The 21,906-nt window shown below is 39.5% G+C and overlaps 1 protein-coding gene and 1 pseudogene across 3 annotated transcripts in view; both read right to left on the reverse strand.

Moving 5' to 3' along the window:
- LOC106744575 (ATP-binding cassette sub-family A member 13) overlaps positions 1-8,045 on the reverse strand; it is a 44,200-nt gene extending 36,155 nt beyond the window's left edge. For all 3 annotated transcript variants that reach the window (XM_014619471.1, XM_014619472.1, XM_014619470.1), the window contains exon 1: positions 7,520-8,045. In XM_014619471.1, the coding sequence (XP_014474957.1) occupies positions 7,520-8,031 (512 nt within the window). In that variant the 5' untranslated portion in view covers positions 8,032-8,045. The remainder of the gene's footprint in view (positions 1-7,519) is intronic.
- Positions 8,046-18,785: 10,740 nt separating this feature from the next.
- LOC106744574 lies at positions 18,786-19,958 on the reverse strand (annotated as a pseudogene).
- Positions 19,959-21,906: the final 1,948 nt, after the last annotated feature.

Genomic DNA, 21,906 nt, shown 5'->3' on the forward strand with positions numbered 1-21,906 from the left:
ATAAACTAATCAACAATGTTTCAGGCTCGTGTGCATTTTCGCTTATTAAATTAATTGTGGATTTTGCTATTATATCTTATGGCCGAGCTCCTATCTTGATACATTAAAGTTTAGCTGATGTAACGTTACGTAGAAAGGTCATCTAATATTGCGGCAACGCGCATTAATTGCGCAGACACGCATGGCGAGTCTCTACGAGCCAAGATTCTGTTTGAAAAAAGGAAAGAAATCGAAAATAAAGCTGTACCGAAAATCTCCGTGCGTTCCTGCGAGGTACAATGGAAAGTTTCGCGAGCTCGCGTGCGGCCGTATATTTTTCCGTCTAGAATACTCGAAACGTGTGGAATCCACTTGAACTGAGTGCACTCGGAAAAATGCTGCCGGTGAGTGGTGGCCTATCAGAAAATTTTATCGCGGCATGAAGAAACAGCTGAAAATTTCTCACTGTTCTGGCGCTCGTGTCTTACGTATCCCGTAATGTCAGACGGGTACAATTACGCGCGAGCCTTACATACCGGCGAATCCACTTTCATTACGAATTCACTCTCGAGCCTAATGCGATGAACGACATTCTAAGGTTCTATCGCGAACAGAAGAATATTAGTGAAGTCGAGCAATACAAAAACTATTGACGAACTCAAAACGCGCCGCAGCTGTGACGCATTATAGACAATGAAAATTCAACGAAGATATTTTGTATCTTTCATATCCATTTATGTCAAAATGAAAATTTGAAATTTTTGCTGTCTTCTTTTATCTTTATTATTATATCGCGGAACAAAAGTATTGCGCTGACGATTAAATAATTTTAATACGACACAGAGAAAAAGAAGCTAGCAAATCGCGATCCAGGTGGAAAAATTTGTGGCCGCAATCTAAACGAAGTGGAAAGATTGTCAAGTAGATTTGCACGTTCTTCAGATAAATTAACGAACTCGTTCCGAGATGATTCAGCGTTATTGTAAAATAATATTGAAGTCTACAGTACCAACAAGGACTCTGATAGATTATATATGTACTTTTTATACTGCGTTTTTATAACATATTTGTGACGCGAATTCAATTGATCTGATGACGCGCATTGGACTTTGATAATTTACTAGTAATGAATACATATAAACACATTAAACAACAAACAATTTTATGTTAACGGCCCACTGAAATTCTGTTACTTTAATATAAGATGAATGTTTTAATTTAACATTATATATTTGTGTACTTTTTTTTTTAATATATCCTCTGTATTAAAATAACACCAAATTGCAGCGGACAGTTTTTAACACAAAATTGTTCATTGTAGACGTATAGTTTGTTTTATAAGTTTGTATATAAGTACGACTCGAGAACGATTAACTGTGCGGATCTTTATGTTTTAATACGGATTTAACGCGTTGAACTTTCGGAAAGCCAGCATCTCTTTTTAACATTAACCAGATATCAAGCACGATGCTATATCACAAATTCCTCCTAAAAGATGCGAGATGATTTTGCGCTGGCGAACAGAGCCGGTATGCTTAATATTACTTGGAATAGACACGAGAAAGCAGTAGAGGGGAGGTAGTTTACTTGAAACTCGCGAAAGATGCGATACAAAGAAATTCATAAAAATGTTTCATACAATAACGAAAATAAAAATAAAACACGCACGTATGTATATTATGTCTATAATTTAGTGGAAGAGACGTGATTTTTGGATATCCCGTTCTCGACGTTGCATGTAAGAATTGTTATAAACCTTATATATCTAGATAGTTGTTAAAAGAATTTATGCAAATCGAGCTTTATAGTGCCGATATTGATAATTTATTGAAAGCGTATATGAGATTATGCGTGGCAAAAACTCAATTATGTAAAAAAAACAAGAATGTTTGTTGCGATTGTGATAACATTTTGAAACGAATTCGAATCTACATAAATTACGTGTAAGTCCATGAGTTAAATTTTAACCGTTTTGTTCTCGGTACACGCGCACCGACAGCTACGATTCAAGTTATAATTTTCATTCAGTGCACATGCACTGAAGGACCAAAATCCAAAAGATTTCATGAGACACCGTACAATTCGCAGACTCTACAATCTATAAATGACAGTTACCAAACGGTATTTAAAATGCGCGTAATTGATAGTTTTCCATAAACGCCGCTAACATGTGTAATCTCGGCGGAAATTCGATGTTGTATTGTTTCGATTCGTCGATAATATCGATCGAGCGCCACTTCGGAGGAATGCAACGTGTCGTGCGATTCTTCGCGCGGACACGAGGGCGAAATTCGCGCACGCATGTGTGTCTCGGAGATAAACATCCGGTGTAAATATGCTGTACCGGGAGAAATTCTTACTTATCGGCCGATATCAAAAATAAAATGCTTGCCTCGCGAGACCCAAAGCAAACACAACAGCGTGACTAATTTGCGTGTCCGTCGATGCAGCTGCAACCGGAAATGCGTACTGTCTTGTCGCGTGCTGCATCGACAGGATGCATTACGGAGATATGGAGCAGTGAACCGGGCAGCGCGATTCTCGTGCAAGGATAAAGCGTGCGTCAGAAATAAAGGTTCTGCGTCAATATTCTTCTTCCGAGGCAAATTATAACTGTATAGAATATTAGTATAGAATATAGGTGAGCCGAGAGGCATATGTGTGAATACGTGTCTATTTATTGCTCGTTATTAAAAAAAGCCGTATAATTAAATATCCTACGTAAACGCGTTGATCGAAACTAAAGTGGCTCGGCATAGAGCTATAGAAATGTTGATATAATAGCGTGGTTTCAGCTACTGCAGAAAATTCGATCTGACAACGTAATTTCATTCAAAGACTTGCTCGCTTCCTGAACGTTTGACCTCCAAATTAATCAGCATTCATAGTTGGCCACCTTGATTTCTAGAAGAATACATGATGACCGGTCGTTTGTATACAATTACACGAGTCTCGTGAGATAACGAAGACTCGTAGTAATTATTGATTTGGAAATCCTCTCTCGGCGATGAGAGTCTGTCATTAGCATAATTGTAGACAACGTGACTGCACTTACGAAGACTTCTACGTGGATGTAACGCGATTGGTACACCGAAATATAAGCGCGTCATCGTCCTGGATATCTACTTGGCGACGCCAAGTCCTCCACGTGAATACGGCTAGTAATAATATTTTACTGCTAATGGAACACAAACGTGGAAAAACCACATTTCGCGAGAGACCGCTTCGCGGCAAGATCCGATGGTCGAACGAGAGAACTCGACGAACATACATAATCAATAAAATCCAAATAACGCTGTCCGTTGCTCCGGAAATCGCGCGCTTCCTGCACGCGAATCAGTCTGCTTCCCGTAATCGTGTCCTATAGCGCGTTAAAAAGTGAGTCTCTTCTATGTAAAGAGCAAAGTGGTGAGTAAAAGTTCGTAAAAGTGTAACCAATTGTAACCAATCTCATTAAAACTTTCGAAAGTCGATCTCGAGCTCATCGAAGTTCACTTAGAAGGGGATCACCGCCGAGAGAATTTATCTGAATTATTTCTGACGCGCTTGCAATCATATTATTATTATTTGCGTTATAATTACTTTACGTGTTATAACGTGTAAGAATCGTGTCTTGTCGACTAAATGTATTTTTCTATTTGAAAAAGAATTAGTAACTTGAATACGAATCACAGCGGAAACTGCAAATTCCATCATTCTTCAATTAGCAATTCGGCAATTAACGCGCCTCCGGACGTTGGTAAATAAATATTAATTAGCATGATCGTCGTCGACCGCTGAAAAGATCGTCGCGGTAACTGTCAGATCAAACTTCTTCCGAATTTTATTCGATGACCATGAATTACGAGCCCGTTATTTATCGTTCACGTCGCCGGCGGGACCGGACTTCTGGTTGCGCGGAAAGTCGAACAAAAAAGGTGGCATTCCGGCCTGCACGCCCAGAGAGCTTCGTTTATTAACACTCCGCGAACAACGTGTACTTTCACTGGATCGGTGTGCAGTTATGCGAGTCGTGGCTATGGCCGTATTGTCCGAAAGCACCCGGTAACAATCGCCGCGTTCACGCGTGGACTTGACGATGTCTACTTTTACACGCGTTCGGGTAAATTCAGTCTATATATAAATATTTGGCCCTGACGGGAAAACAACTCAAACGGGAAAACCAATGCGGTTTATCTCTTTATGCACAAGCGCAAAAAACTTAAGAAGATTGAATGCGGAAGAATCATTAAGTGCGCGTTTCTTCTTTTCTTTCTTGTTTCGTTTTTTTGTTGTTGTTTTTTATGTACCGACACTGCCTCGATGGAGAATAATATCTTCACTAATATTTTTCTCGCGTGTTGTTTCCATTGTGCGACGCGTAACAATTACAAAATTGATGAAATTAAACAACTAACAAATGGTGATGATAATTTATTGTACTAACGAGGTCGCGAGACCTCCGAAACGACACGCGCGCCCGTAATTACGATTAATTCAGAAATAATTTTCCTGTAAAATTAAACAAGAACGAGTGAAATCGCGACAATGAGCTTCGTCACGAAGCTCACGGTGCATCGTTATTCGTTTCTTCTCGCGTTTTCCAGGTGAAAATCCCCGGGGCCCGTTTATCAATATGTGAGGCACGACGTGCAATGTCCGAATATGCCGGTGTCGTTGGCACGTAATTATTATACATGACAATGACCACCGTCGCGACACAGTTGCGAAACACGACGCAAGAAAATCTATGTATGTTTCATAAGCTACCGACTTATTGACGAATGATGGACTGCCTTGTAACGAAATTATATAAACGTTGAATCTGTATATAAACATGAATATCATCTTTCTGTTAGAAGAAGTGTACGCTTCTTTAAATTGAAATAGGCTTTATATTTCATGAAAAAGAACAAGAATCAATCGCAATGGAAATGTCAGTTTTAATTTTGACATGTCGAAATGATTCTCTATCTCTCTCTTTCTCTCTCTCTCTCTCTCTCTTTCTCTCTCTCTCTCTCTCTTTCTCTTTCTCTCTCTTGAAGAGAAAAATTGCCGTAGTTTTCATTTTGGTAGACCATTAGATTGTTCAAACATTGTCAGTTATAAGTACATGTGTACTCAAAGTACTGTCGAAGATACATAAGTTTCGAGCCCAAAGTTCAGAATTCAAGGCCGCCGACATCGTATATAGCAATACAATCGTAAGTAAGCCTGTTCCGTTGCCATTTTTACGACGTTATCGACAAGTAGACAATTAATTAACACCTCTCATTTTCAGGTGAATTTCAACGCCATAACCCTCGAGATATAAGGTTTTATTTTTGGAAGATCTCGTGCGAAATTTTGCATTCACGCAAATGCATATAAATTGCAAATAACACATCCAGAGGAATTACGCAAACATGAGGGGGATTACAACACGATTGGTCGTAACAAACAAGGACCGAGCGATTTTAAATGCAATATCTATGCTTTTGCATAAGTTTCGACGATGCTAAAACCATGTACATCGCTACCGAGAGCGTATTTAGAACTTATTTATTACTTGTTAAATCGTCGCCAATTGCGATAAATTTTACATCTTCGTAAGATTACAAAACATTTATGTTCGCTTAACAGGTTAAGCAATATATTTTCTGGAAAAAAAGTATTAGGAATATTCAATAATACTTTTTCTGTGTACGAACTTACGTATGCGGTATGAATTATGTAATTACGGTTGTAAGTTAAAAAATTTAAATACGATCCGCGTAAAATAATGTCAAATCATGCTTCCGTGTGCTATAAACCGTTTGCTACAAAATAAAAAATGTAATATCCATAAGTTTATAAGATTGTAGGATTGCAAATGAAGCAGTCGTGAGAATTGATCGTATCAAGAAGTGATTCGAAATGAAATCCTTCAGGAACGTATAAACAACAGTCCATGTTCGCGAATATTCGCCATCAAAGTTTAAACATACGCGCATGACACAGACGCTATAAAACAAACTGTATGTTCTCTTTCTTTTAGCAACTCGAGATTTATCTCTTGAGAGCGCGGAAAGAATGAATCTCTTGATAAACACGAGAGATGCGAAATCAAGGAATGAATAATGAAGGTACGGAACACGACAAACACTTGAACAGAATCTCCTGTGAGTACGCCGGAGCAAAGGAACAAGGATTAAAGATCGTCGAGAAAAATGCAAGTTAGATAACTCGAGCGAGAAAAAGAATAAAAGAGAGAGAGAGAAAAAGGGAGAGAGAGAGAGAGGGCGACGAGTGCGTGGCGACATCAATCAATTTAGAAATTAAATAAGAAAATAGTCTAGCGAGGACCGCACATGGGTAAGAATGAATGAGTACTCGAGGTGTCATTGATAGTCCATTGCGATACCGTCGTGTGAGTGGTGTACGGACGCACACACACACACACACATGCACACACTTAACAGGTGCGAATTCAGGTATGAGTCGAGTTCTGTTGCATCGTATACAACGCGTGAATGGCGAAAGCCACACCAGGTGGGAAGTTCAGGGCCGCGCGGAGACCGCGTCAAATGACGACGGAGAAGCGCATCATTTCGCTTTTCTCAGAAACCTCGGCGCGAGATCGCAGCAGCAGCCCCGGCAGCTGGTCGAGCAAGTTTCCCAAGATCGTCTCACGACGGCGGGTCGAGTTTGGACAGAGATGCTGGAATTTCCAACGCGTAGCGACTCGCCGTAAAACGCGCCGGCCGCGTTCTTTATCATTCATTCTGGCCGCCCGTCGTGAAGACGCGAGGAAGTCCGATGAAGGGAGGAATTTGAGAGTTGTATACCTACTCAGCGAGGGGACTAACCCTTCTTACTGGTTTCCGAGGGAGAACAAAGAGGCGGGCGATAGGAATGTACAGTGCGTAGATTATGTTAGGCCCTTCGGAAACATTTCGAAGGGAGAATCGTTAGAAACGACGACTGCAGCTGTGGATACCCGCGTTATTGAATCGGAGGATTCCTCAGTGACGCGCAACGATTAATCCATATGACCGATTGACCGACAAATAAGCGAGATACATCTTCTTGCCTCGTCTTGGGAAATATAAAGTTTTTCAGAGATCCGATCACGTTTCAGCCTTCCAAAGCGATTCTATTGCCGATTGATTATGATCGTAAAAACCTGTATTCCTTATTATTCTTGGAAATAGCATATATTCTTGCACTGTTTATAGCCGGATACATTAAAACAACGTAACATAATAATAAAACACTATATGAAGAAATCTTGAGCGAGCGAATGTATTATCTCAACTATCGAGATCGCAACTGTAAACACTATGAGCGCTCGTATATTTATCGTTCACGTAAGAGGAAAAAAGCAGTATTGACCATAACTATACAGAATGAGACAAAATATTAATTTATCCCGACGGATAATTGCGTATCTCATGAGATGTCTCAGAGAGACAACAAATCACCGCGTCCGTGCATACAAACGTCAATAATTATCTCTTTTATCTGTCATTCCGCTTATCTCGCGACATGCGCGAGATCAATAGAGGCTTACAACCTCAGCTTATGACTCGATCATACTCACAAACTTGTCACGACTGATACACTCCGACCTTTCTCGTGGCCGCAGATAAAGTTTATATGCGAAGTCGAACCAAGCGCGTCGGCTTTGTCGAAACGCGCGGAAATCGCGACGCCGCGGTAGAGACGCAACAGTACGAGTCGCACAAAGATCAGCGATCGATTCCGTGGTCCTCGCAGACTCTCCCGCACATCGCGCACCTCGAAGATAGTGCACCGAAGAACGAATTCGCGGTCAGCACACGCTCGAGACGTGTGCTCTATGTGAGCGGGGAATCGCCGATTGCGGTCAGCGCGCGAAATCAGCAAACGAAAGCGAGCTTGTCCCGGCTTGCCCTCTTCTTCTTCTGCTTGTCCGCTTCTTCTTCTTCCTTCTCCTTCCCCTTTACTTCTTCTTATTTCGCGTTTTTTCGCGACTGCTCTCCTCTCCCGACAACGGCCAGCGGAGATGATGAAGACCGGCGTTCTTGCACACTTGAACGACGAGGCACGACTGTTGCCACCACTGTGATCCATGACCACGTGGACCTTCGAGGTGCTACACACTGTCTCGTCTATGTGGTGTGCGTGATGCATAAGCCGATACACGCGAGCGTGCGAGCGTGTGCGATCGCGCGCGCTTATGAATCATATCTCGATCCGGTGGCCGATCGATTGATCGACGCAACATCGCAACGCGAAATGTCGCGGAAGTTTTCGAAAACGGAAAGGAAATGATTCCACGAGCGCCAGTCTCGCCGGTTACGTTAATCGCTGACCGAAGGTACCACGCCGGCGGAAGAAACACGTGGAACGTACCTGACGAAAATGTGCACATGCGAAAATTTCACATTGATCCCGCGACGATAATGTGATTATTCTCGAGAAAAGAGAGAGAGCGAGAGGGGGGGGGNAAATCGCTGGGGTTTTCGGATGTACGCGGATATGTGCGCGGAATCGCGCGGAAAATTGGGAATTAGCGCGAGAAAAGGGTTGGCGAATTCTACATTCCGATTGAGCCGCGCACTGGACACCGCTCTTTGCACCGCGGTATCAATTTATCTCGTTTAAACTATAAATAGATCAGAACGTTGAGCGCGATAAAACAAATAACTTATAGCGATCGTGGTCTTAAAGCTAGCTCGACTAGCGGCGCGTCGGTTTCTCAAACTTATCTAATGAGCCGGACGACTATCCAATTTCACGGGGAAGACAACACGCCACGGGAAGACAACACGCCGAGGAATGGTCGCTTGATCTACTTACCAAACAATCATGAATAATCGCCGGTGAGGTCGATCGGTTGACCTCACCCGTAGGCGCTATGACAACGAAAGCGATTTCCATTGACAGGCTGGTTTTCATTAGCGATGATTTAGCATTTAAATCCATCGCCCGGCGCGTGATTTATCGACGCGTATTAGAGCGCAGCGATGAAGCGCAATGCGAGTTGTAATGAAATGAAGCATTAAGCGTCCGTCGTCCGGAAATAACTTTTACTATCAACGCATCCTTCTAAAAAATCGTTTTAATCGTGCAATTTGCATCGACTAACAGCGATAGGCACAAATGTTATCTTACGCGATAAATGAACGTCCGAATATTCTCGCGGACATTGCACGATATATAGACATGTCAAATTACGTAACATCAATAATGAATTAATTCGTGAAGTACAGGGTGCGGCGAAAGGTTTGCCCGAGTTTGAAAAATCCGTTGCTCACCAGATGGCGTGAGTAGGTTGTTGGGCAGGGTCTCATTAGGAAGGTTGTTCTCAACCGTTTTCAGTTAACATCATGATTTGGACTGGAGAACATCGTGGATTCGCTGTGCGCTCTTTTTTGGAAAATGGCCGTTCAGTCATTGCGACGCAGAGAGCAATGCGCTTGCGATTCCATATTCCGCGCCATGTTTCCGTACCTGATGGAAAAACAATCAAACGTTGGGTTTCTTCATTGGAAGAAACCGGATCCACAGTAAGAACTCATGCAGTTGGAAGACCCAGAACTGCAACAACACCAGAGAACGTGCAGTTAGTGAGGGTATCAGTGGAACGTTCGCCTAGGCGCTCTGCTCGGAGGCATGCAGTTGCACTGGGTTTGTCGGATCGTTCTGTCCGGAGAATTTTGCACGAAGAATTGTTTTTCCACCCGTACAAGATCATGCTTGTGCAAGAACTGAAACACGATGATTTTGTAAACCGTGTCAATCTTTGTCAAGAAATGCTCAACCGAATCCCTGCAACGTCAACTTTCTGGAGCACTGACGAGGCCCATTTCCACCTCTCTGGTGATGTTAACAAGCAGAACTTTCGGTACTGGGCTGACACCAACCCAAGGCAATTCCATGAGTCTTCAAGCATCGTCCCCATACCCTACAAGAACTGAAAAGGAGAATCATCGAAGAGGTGTGAACGCCATTCCGATTCAGATGTGCCAAAACGCAGCCCGAAGCTTCCAAAATCGGCTACATCAGTGCATTGCTACTGGAGGCCGCCATCTTGCAGATATCGTTTTTAAACGTTAATGTAAAAAAACTGTTTGAAGTACTAAAGGTAATAAAAAAATTTCCAATCCTCTACATTTAATAGTATTTTATTGATTTGCTCTCCAAAATGAGGACATACCTTTCGCCGCACCCTGTATCTCAAAGATATTATTGGAAACATTACGCAAAAAATGAGCTCGTACACTGAGAACTCATTTAATTGAATCAACTAAATTCTTGTTTGACTGAGCAAGCAAATTTTTTCATTATAAGGTTTAGTTCTCTGAACGAAAGGTTTGGTTCTCGGAAGTTTCGGAGGTTGCAAAGAACCAAACCTTTGATTCGGAGAACTAAACCTTAGTTCTTATAGTCAAAAAATTTGTTTGCCCATAGTCAAACAAGAATTTAGTTGATTCAACTAAATGGATTTCTCAGTGTATAGATTTCCTCGCTATCACGTAGTAATCGCGCGAATGTAACGCGATACAGCTCTCGTTCTCTCTTCTTCTTTTTCTCCTTCCTCCTTCTCTCTTTCTACTTCTCTCTGTCTACTTTTTTTTTATCACGATGCCAAGAACAATTGTTTCACATATCGATTGTTCACACACAAGACTATGCTATCGTCTACGGGATGTTCGTCATCAACGCCGCATGGTTTTGCAGCATTACGCACTTACCTCCAAGCGTGTAGAAAGAACGATCCTTTCGAAATGATAGTCCGGTAAATAGTAAGAGGCTTCTCCGGGCTTCAAGTATATCTTATCTTCAAGTTTTTGCTTAGATGAAAACAGAATTATAAGCGGAAACGCAAGAATCCGAAACTCGTGTCACATTAACATTTAAACTTCCGCTTGCGTGCTATTGAAAAAAAAGATTTAATAAACTGTTAAATATTTATGACATAATCGGTTTGATATGTTTCCCAGATATCTCTAATGATAGAAGCTCGCGTTGAATATATACGAATTCGCAATCTCGGAAAAGCGATTATAAAGTCATTTCGCTTGCTGTAGATGCAGATATATCTTTTAAAATAACGGTATGCTCGGAGGCTACGAAGCACAAACTTTCAGAGAGCTAAGAATGCTAGACCAAAGTGTATAACGCACGAAACAGACACAATATCGGGCCCTATCTGTCTATTAAAAAAAAAAGGAGGAGCGGAAAAGAGAGAGGGTAGAGACGAAAGAACCTCGTACCTGTTTTCGGAGCACATCGGGCGGTAGACCTAAAAATAGGGCCGGCGGTAAAAAAGAAAGCAAACAAACAAAAACCCGTCTGGCGAGGGCCGAGGGAGCCGAAAGAGACGCGCCGGGCTTCGGCATTGGACTCCACAGAAAATGAGAATTGCGGCTAAATATGCGCTATGCATTACATACACCGGTCAGCATCGCAATATTTGCGCGGGCCCGCAAAAGCGCTCCGGCAGCAGAGATCCTCGACTGTCTGTCGAGTTACGCGCCGCCGTAATAATTGTTTACGTGTAAATTGGTATGACGCTAATTATGACGCTGTTAGGGTACATCGCAAACATAATTTATCGAGTGATCGGGATACCGCCATTTATTGCGCCGTAATAGTCGCCGCGAGGAAATGCAATATTTACGGTGCAGCGCGGCGACGCACTGCGACCGTATGTGAATAAATAATTATTTTGCACATTATTAACGATTCGGCGATCGCACCGGTGTCGAGCAGCGAGGAAGAACGAAATGACCCGCGAAATATGCAAGTTTTACCGAAAGATACGCGTGTCCATTAGCGATTGTGTTTTTTTTTCATTCTCGGCGCAATCATATATGAATTTCGAATTTCAGATAATTTTGTGCAACTAGAGTCGCTCTCCGGGAAAACATCATTTGGCAAACTGATTCAATCGTCATGATATGCGATTAGAATGAGCATACGGGGATGAATTAAGGGTTAGAGCTGCGTTTCAAGTAATTCAATAAACATACTCATATTGTTCACTGTGCTTTTTACGCGGCACCAAATGTCGATGCAACTGATTTGATCGTGATCGCGTCCCAAGGCGAACCCAGATTCCTACGCAAACGTTCACACGCGTACACGGCCGGGTACTACAAAGATAAGACGAATAATCGCGGTGAATGGTATCTCATTAACCGACTTCTCACGTGCTTCCGCAGTGGCGTCAGATGTACTATCGCATACTGCAACATATGCGAGCTGCATACAGTCGTAGACAGAAAAGTTGTCCCATTCCTTAGGCATAGTGACATCGGAATTGTCGAATTTGGAATATCATTTCTGAATATTTGTGCATTGCTGATTTGTGACTGCTGATTATTTTGTGAACTAGCAAGTATGCTCCAAAGCAGTGGTCATTATGTCATTAATGCATCTAGTTCGAAATTTCCGATATCTCTATGCCTATGAAATGAGACAATTTCTGTCCACAACTGTACCTTATAAGCGCATAATATTTGTAGAATATTATATTATATGAATATTATTCAATATTAAAATGATATTCTTATAATATTCTAAGAATGTTATGTAATAATTTTTAATATTATGGGAATGTTCTACTAATATTTTATGTCCACTTCACATAATTCTTGACATATTATAAAAATGTTCTTAGAATATTAAAAAAAAAAAATAATATAAAAAAATATATATAAATAAAAAAAAAAATATATATATATATATGTATATGTATATAATTGTTTTAATATGAAACGTATTTTTACACAAAATTCTTTTGACTTTATTTATATAATAAAACAATTGATATTGCAATATATTTGAAATAAAAAATTACAGTTATATATATTATATATTAGATATTTGAATTAATTCTCGTTATTGACTAATAGCGAATAGTAGTTGTGCTATTTCAACATGGCCGAAAGTGATGTATATGAAAGTATTATCAATAGGCTTTAATAATTAATGTGTGACATTAGATCATTTTGCAAAGAACACAATTTTTTATTGTATTGAAGATGTCAGGTTTCGTGCGAAAAAAGAGAATTTGCAAGAAGCATTACTATTCTGCTTTCATCTCAAGAAATCTGCAGCTGAAATTCATCGTTTGCTAGTGGAGACTCATGGGGAGCATGCTCTATCTGAAACAACTTGCAGAGTTTGGTTTAGACGAATTAAAGACGATTTTGACGTGAATGACAAAAAACGCCCTGATAAGCCGAAAAAGTTTGAAGATGGAGGTTTTACCGGAAGAAGATTCATATCAGAAGTTCAAAGAGTTGTCGGAAACACTAAATGTCGAGTCCGTTAGCAAAACGTTTAAAAGTAATGGGAATGATCCAGAAGCTAGGAAACTGGATCCCACATGAATTGAGAGAAAGAGACATTGCGAAACGTTTAACTACTTATGAATTGCTGTTTCAAAGACAAAAACGGAAGTCGTTTGTGCATCAAATTGTGACTGGCAATGAACAATGGATTCGTTACAATCTTAAGCGCAAGAAATCATGGGTGCGTCCCGGCGAACCATCAACATCAACGCCAAAACAGGGTATTCATGGAAAGAAGGTCATGCTCTGCATTTGGTGGGATCAAGTCGGTGTAGTGTATTATGAGCTGCTGCAATCGATTCGGACCATCAATGCTGAACGCTACCGACAATAATTACCCAATTTAAATCGAGCACTCAAAGAAAAACGCCCGCAATACGCCAAAAGACACGATAAAATTATTCGTCTCGATGACAATGCTAGACGACATGTTGCAACACCAGTGAAGGAAATCTTGGAGGAACTTAGATGGGATGTTTTACTCTACCCGTCCTATTCACCAGACGTTGCTGCTTCAGATTATTTGTTTCGGTTGATGCAGCATAGCTTTTTTGAATAGCACTTTAGTTTTTTCAAAGATATAAAAAAATGGCCCAATGACTGGATCGTCTCGAAAGAACCTGAATTTTTCTACCACGGAATTCAGGTGTTATCCGAAAAGTGGGGAAAGGTTGTAACTTCCGAAGAATAATGCGTGGAATAAGATACACCGTTCTTTTGAAATAAAGATGTACCGTTCTTTTGAAATAAATATGAGTTTTTGTAGCAAAAAGCGAGAATTAAGTCAAGCACCTAATATATATATATATATATATATATATATATAGAATTGAATATTTAAAAAATATGTAATATTACAATAATATTAAATAATATTATTTTTTAAATATTATTAGGAGTGGACATATAGCCGTCTATTAATATTCCAGAAATATTACTTAATATTAAATAATATTATGCGTTTATAAGGTACATAAGTGCAGTCTATATTTCAAAATATCGCTTGATGACAATGTGTGATTATCGTTCCTTCTCAGCTTAATTTTATTAATTTTTGGTCCATCGGCCATAAATCATGCACCCTCGCGTCTCTCGATGATTAGTCCTCGCGAGACGAAGGAGTTTCTCATGGCGATGAAGTCACGACTTGACGAGAGAAATCCAAGAATATCCGATACGAATGTTATCGAGTGCGCATTAGACGTCCGAGCGTCTCGCGATATGCAGATTTATGGGTATTCGTTAATACCGCTGTTCGTGATTTAAAAGGGCATGGCTATAAAGCGGAGAGACGCTGGCGAGAGAGGGAGAGAGAGAGAAAGAGAGACCACGGACGATGCGAATGTGAATTTTATCGGGAAGCGTAGATCAATAGCGTGGGACGCGATAGCGGACATCGATCCTTCGCGCTTGGCCGATTACGAGCGCAATTGGAAAAGGAAATATGACGGCGCGTAAACAAAATTCGTTGGCGCGAAGCCGCATAGAGATGTACTTGCGTATTACACGAGAGGAGATTTCGCGGAACGCGGTAGTTCGCGGTAGTAAAAGCGTATCGAGTTCGCATGGTGTTCAAATAAACATTATTTTCTTCACCCATCGTTACTGTGGGCTAACTAATCGTTATTGTGGGCTACGTAATATTTGCTTATCTTCTACGTACTTCTACCTATTTTCTATTCTAAGTAAATTACACAACTAATGTTTATTGTTTATTGAAGTTAAGAATAAAGATTAAACCGGGCACAGAATATTAAATAATTCGGGAATAAGTCTTTCTCTTTAAGAAAGTCAACGTAATGGAGGAGGATCAACATGATGGAGAATCAACGTGATAAAGGACACGGTAGTTAGTAACCATTTGTAACATCAATACAGGCTTCCGTAGTGCTATATTTAGAGATTCTCCGTTGGTCCTTCAAGTTCGATGGATTTGCGAGGATTAATGGAGAAGCAAACTTTCCGATCGGATTCTTGCCTTTCGCGCTCTTCGGGAACGACGTAACGGATGGAGTGAAACGTCCGCTAATCCGTGCGGCGAATGTGAGATCACGAGGAAAAGGAACGCTCATGTGTCCGCGTGTTCGAGATCGAGCGAGTCCTTTTCCGAATTCTTTCCAGCTTGATCCGGGAACGATTGAATGCCAGTCCGACCGACATTAAGTAACGAAACAGTAACTGCGACGGAACAATCAACTTGTCCCATTATCTTCATTTTACGTCATTGCGACAGAACGGACTCTAACGTTCTAAAGAAACCCCGAAGATTGTGCAAGTCTGTTGGAGAAGAAAAATGAAAGGAAAAAGAAATTAGTCATTGAGCAAACGTAACCTTGCTGAGAGCAAGAGTCGGCACAAGAGCGATACAAGATTCGCACTCAGTTAGTGACTTTTTTTTCTTAATTTTTTCTTTTCTACACTGACGCAGTACGTTTTTAATGTGCATATTATCTCTGAAACGTACACGCATCGTTTCGTTGTCGTCGCATTTATCACGGAAATATTTCGCGATATACGTTCTTTTCCTCATGGAAAATTTCGTGCATGTCGTGCCTTTTGTAGCAAAACGCACTACACGCCCGTACTGCTGCCTTGTCAGGAAACTGTTACGCGCGACGGTCAGACCTCCGTCCGTTCCTTGGGAGAAAATGTAATAACGAGCGCTAAGCAGGAAAACCAGTGGATATGAGGTATTAATTCGTGCAAATTGCAGCCGAGACCCACTATTGTGCGCCGCAAAAACGCATAAGACGAGAACCTGACAAGAATAAAGAAAAACAGAAGAAGCAAAAAATGAAACGAATCGAAACGGGTCTCGGTCGCGACGTGACGCGGCGTATAATTCAATGTTGATAATTACTCTGGAAGATTATACTGGAATACCCTAACATTATCGCTCTCCGATACACTATTTGAACTCCCGTAATAACAAATGACAACGATGTTGAGTCCTCTTAAGTGGCGATTAATTCACACACACTCGTTCGAACTTCCGTGCGTGTTGATGTAGTTCGCGCGATTTCGCGTCTCGCGAGACTTTTGCGCGACGCGAGGTGCAATCTAACGATTCGATTGTCAGGCGAAATATCAGAAATTAGAGAAAATACGCTCGATACACGCGAGCGTGCAGCCTTCTTTTTCTTCTTCTTCTCCGCGCATCGCCTGGCAATTATGACAAAACACATCGACGGGACAAACACAATTACGTAAAGGAGCGCTGTGCATAATCGAAGATATTCCGGAATATAGCGCATCCGGCTCTCTTGATCAAGCGTACTTACCGTAGCTATGGCACACCTTGAGAACCATGCCGTAGCGTCGCAGTATCGTTAGAGTTATAAAGGGAGGAGGCCTTAATCAGCGTGACGCACAACTTATCAGTGCACTTCCGGGAAACCACGTGTCCGGTGGGTGATTATTAAGGCACACGAATGGTTTTTCATACACGTCTGATGAAATATTTTTCATATCGAGCAACGAGATGTTTTCTGATAATCTGTTTCATACAGATGCCATCCGTTTACTAAAATATCGGGTTCTTTTTTTTTCGCGCGGGCTTGTTCCCGCATGCTTTCGAACTACGGGCGAATTGCATCGTCGAAAGTTGCGCGTCCGAAGTTCCTGCCGAATGATTTGATCCACTGCGCCACGGCTGTTGCACGATGCAAGCCTGGATGTGACGCGGTGTAGTAATTATTATTTTACAAGTAGCGGCGTTACAGGCTGTCGTTGATAACGAACGGCGCGTGTTATTATTCGGCGCGCAATTTTATAACACGTCATCGCGCGCACCGGTAATCTCGTCCGCGGTTTATTCGGCTGAGAAATTACTTCGAAAATAACGGCAGCCTGCTGTTTTAACGGGAGGGATATAACGAATAAAGTGACAACGAGATAGAAGTGCTAATTGATAATCTATTTAAAATCTATCTAATTACACGATATATTGCCGCGTATCTGTACGGTAACGCCCTGTATCAGATATTAATTCAATGATTCTGCGCGCGTGTGTGTGTGTATATATGTCCCTTCCTCCGTAAAATCATTGTGTATCTTACATATTGTATCCCGCATATCCGTAGATTCACCATGATGATTTTGCAAAAATTGTTTCTTTTATAGTAAAGGTAGGCAATGACGGAGATATATCAATGTTCAATTTTTCTCCACTTTTTTTTATTATCTCCCAATATTTTTATATTCAATTAATTCTTTTATGTCGTCAATTTTTTATATAATTCCAAATCCATGAATTTTATTAATAAGCCTTCTATTTTGACCTCGAAGCTTGTTTTATATTATAGTCTTTATTTTTTAATTATATATGTTTTTTTATTTTTAATTATATATGTTTTAATTATATATGTATAAATCATCAGATATATTTAATTGACTCGTTAAATCGTTAATTCGAAAATTATTGACTTTCAAATCGCTTTCCTAAAAAAGTGAATTGGTATGTTCACGAAACGTCGGAAAAAATTTATAGGGGACGCGACACTAACCACATATAGGAAGGAAGGACCCGGAAACCACATATTAAGCAATTAAAAGGTTACTTGATAAACTTTCGCATTTCATTATTAGGCCAAGGAATTTTTATTCTTCATTAGCAAGTAAATATACACCTTTATCTGATCATTGTTCGATTGTGCTATTGGAAAATAAAAATTTATCTAGTCCGTCGTTGAAATTCATTCAATAGAAATTAAAAAATTATTTGATTTGAACCATGTTATTTGAAGATAAAGAAGTCTTTTGATTTAGCGTTAGGTCATATTATTTGGAAGTGAAAAGTTCGTCTTTTCATCTAGAAATAAGAAATCTATCTATTATGGAAAAGTTATATCATGAGTTCGATTCTTCGTTATAAACAGTAGTGACTTGTAGCGGAGATTTTGGAACTACACTTAGGAGTAATAAGGGATCTACTAGATCCATCTAAACAGAACTAACGAGTTGTCTGGCACCATCTAGCGACGCCGCCGAGAAAGTTACTTTTTTCTTAATTCCAAAATCTTCGCTATGAGTCGCTATTGTTTTCATCAACAAATTGGAGTTGTAATATAAACTTAAAACGATAGGTCAGATAAACTTTTATTTTGAAATAGTACAGCACTTTCTTTTAACAAAATGGAAATATAAACACTATTAAATAACTACCCTGGAGAAAATGATTATATATAATTATATATAATTATATAAAATCATATATCGTCATATATGAATATATATATATTTCGTAAGAGCGACACGAAACAAGCAAAACGCTTCAGAATATGCACGTGCTCATTGTTAACATTTATTTCAAAGTGATTACTATCGTTAGACTTGTGTCCGAATGTAATTTCCTGGGTTTAATATTCCAGGAAACAAGGAGCTGCATAAAATGGCATATAGAAAATGGGCAGCACATAATAATACTTAAATATAGAATATATTACAGTAGCTATAGTATGCCGTAATCTACATAACATATATGTTTAAGAAATATTTCAGAAACATCCTTTAAACGTCCTATTATCTCAAATACGTCTTTACGATATCTTGAAAAGTCTCGATGTACTCCGAGAATTTTATAGGATAAATTACATTCGGACACGAGTCTAACGATAGTAACCACTTTGAAATAAATGTTAACAATGAGCACAATGCATATTCTGAAGCATTTTGTTTGTTTCGTGTTGCTCTTACGAAATTAAATGAGATACTCACAGTGACAGAGATAACAAAGGTGACGTAACTGGTATCGGAAATTGTATAATTATCATCGGCCAACCATATTTTTTTTATCTAGAAATATATTTAAAAGGTCGAAATTTTTCGAGACGAGATAGATCTGCTCCTGTGGGACTTCTGTTGCGTCCGTATACATTATCAGTCTCTACAAATTGGGAAAACACGTAAGTAAAATTTATACAACAGTTACCTGAGATAAACAGTAGGATCGTAATTATGGAAACAGCTTTGCAAACACTGAAAGATAGCAAAAACTATTATTAAGAGAATAAAGCAAATAGAGTTGCACGAAAGAATGTTCAATAATCTGCGAGAATTATAATGATAATCGTGCATTATCATGTGTATCTGAAAAAGGGATACCCACAAATATGCTTCTCAGCACATTGAAGAGCATTTCGCAATCAAAGTGGAGATGTTGATCAGCCAAAGCTAGCTTTTGAGGATCTACCTGATACAAAGCGTCATGTTTGGCGTATTTGTAGCACAAGTAACGCACAATTGCGTGCTGAAAATTTTTGAAACAATATTCGTTATAGTCACGGTTCTCTTATCCCATAGCACAAAATCACTGTCTACGAAAGTTGGAATGATGTGTTGCGAATTTATCTGCGAGATAAAAGTTAAAATAAAATAGAAACAGGAAATCATGCGAGTTCGAATTAACAACTCTGACAGAGCTACCCGAACTTTTGCAGAAATTTTCCATGATAGCTGTACAAATGTTTATAAAACACATGTTGTCCGCTTTCAGTAAGAAAATATAATAATAATAATATTTTATAGATATTCTTTATCTTGACGAATTCTTCTTTGAGATGCTCTGATGTAAGGGTATTAACAATACGAATATCAAATCCTAGTCCGAGAGCCGCACCTCTCAGCAGAACTTCAAGAACGGCAAAGCGGGCTGTGCATCTTTCGAGTATAGAATAAGTTTTCCCATGTACCCATTATACCGTCTAAATACCTTTAAGAACAGAAGAGAAACGTTTAACAGGGATATAATTAGACAAAGGAGAATAATAAAGTCCGTAGTAGAAAAGAATGCACAGAATCGTGAGTGATTATTAACGTGTTCCTGCACTGGAAAAAAAATTTATCTAATTTTAATAAATATAATTACTAAAATTAGATTTGTTTAATTAAAAAAAATAATGTTTAAATTGTGTTTAATAGAAATAATACGTGTATATATAGTAGTTTCAGAAATATTAGGTTGGGGAAAAAGAAATCCATTATTTTTTCGGTAGATGGCTGTAGTGATCGATATCTCGTAAAGTATCGATCAAACAATTTCAGATTTCTGCTCGTTAGAAAGGTGACATTTCGCACTAAACAAATTCTTTTGTTGTTTTTTGTTTAGTCCATTCTGTTGTGAATTACAGGGTGTTAAAAATGGAAGTCAACAAAGAGAAAATTCGGTACATTTTACAATTTTTTTTTTGATAAAGGCGAAAATTTAAGCCAGGTGGCTGTAATTGTGAATGGTGTTTATGGTGTCGATACTGTAACAGCCAATTACGTGCAATTTTGGTTTCGTCGATTCCGTTCAGGTATTTTTGATGTTAAAGATGCACCTCGCACAGGTAGGCCCGTCGTCGAAAATGTCGATAAAATCACAGAAATAATCGACCGGCATGTTAGCAGTCGTAGCATCGCCCAGGAGCTATAGATCGACCATAAAACAGTTTTAAACCATTTGCACAAAGCTGGATTCAAAAAGAAGCTCGATGTTTGGGTGCCACATCAATTAACACAAAGAAACATGATGGATCCATCTGCAAAGCCTTGGCCAAACGGAACGAAATCGACCCATTTCTTAAACGGATGGTGACTGGGGATGAGAAATGGGTCGACAACATTGTGCGAAAACGATCGTGGTTAAAGCGCGGTGAAGCAGCTCAAACGGTGGCCAAACCAAGACTAACGGCCAGGAAGGTTCTGCTGTGCATTTGGTGGGACTGGAAAGGAATCATTTATTATGAGTTGCTTCCATATGGCCAAACACTAAATTCGGATCTCTACTGTCAACAACTGGACCGTTTGAAGCTAGCCATTGACCAGAAACGGCCAGAATTGGCCAACAGGAGAGGTGTTGTGTTCCATCAGGACAACGCCAGGCCACACTTGTCTATAGTGACTCGCCAGAAACTCCGGGAGCTTGGTTGGGAAGTTTTGATGCATCCACCATATAGTCCGGCACCAAGCGATTACCATGTTTTTCTTGCATTGCAAAACTTCCTTAGTGATAAGAAATTGGCATCAAGAGAAGATTGCGAAAATCGATTACTAGAGTTTTTCGCCAATAGGGACCAAGACTTCTATAGAAGAGGCATTATGAAGCTACCTTTAAAATGGCAACAAATTATAAAACAAAACGGTGCATATTTGACCCAAATCGGACAATCCGAAACATGTTAAATAAAGTCTTGAAGTTCACGTAAAAATAATGGATTTCTTTTTCTCCAACCTAATATATATATATCAGAATAATGTTAAAATAAAACTTTATTTACAAAGATCACTACAAAAATTTATTGATAGAACTTCTTTTTTTACGAAACTACACTTCTCTCTGTTCCTTTCTTAAATTTAAGATTAAATATTATCCATATAGCACAGACATCTTAAAGACATCCTTCGGATAAAGTATGCTATATGGGAATTAACTTGTTGTTTTCCTAAATAATTAATCTATGAGCTTATATATTATTTCAATGTGTATTATTCAATATCGATAAATGCGTATCAATTCGTAATTGTATCATAAATATCAATGTATATCAATTCATACCTCAGTATATAAATATAAAATGTAATCTATAAGTATCCAACTGCATTGTGATTAAATCTAAAATGAAGTTTATGTGTTTAAGATTTTGATAACTGCGATTTTATG

The sequence above is a fragment of the Dinoponera quadriceps genome, unplaced genomic scaffold (genome assembly GCF_001313825.1).
Source record: "Dinoponera quadriceps isolate SergipeBrazil2010 unplaced genomic scaffold, ASM131382v1 scaffold1169, whole genome shotgun sequence".
NCBI lineage: Eukaryota > Metazoa > Arthropoda > Insecta > Hymenoptera > Formicidae > Dinoponera > Dinoponera quadriceps.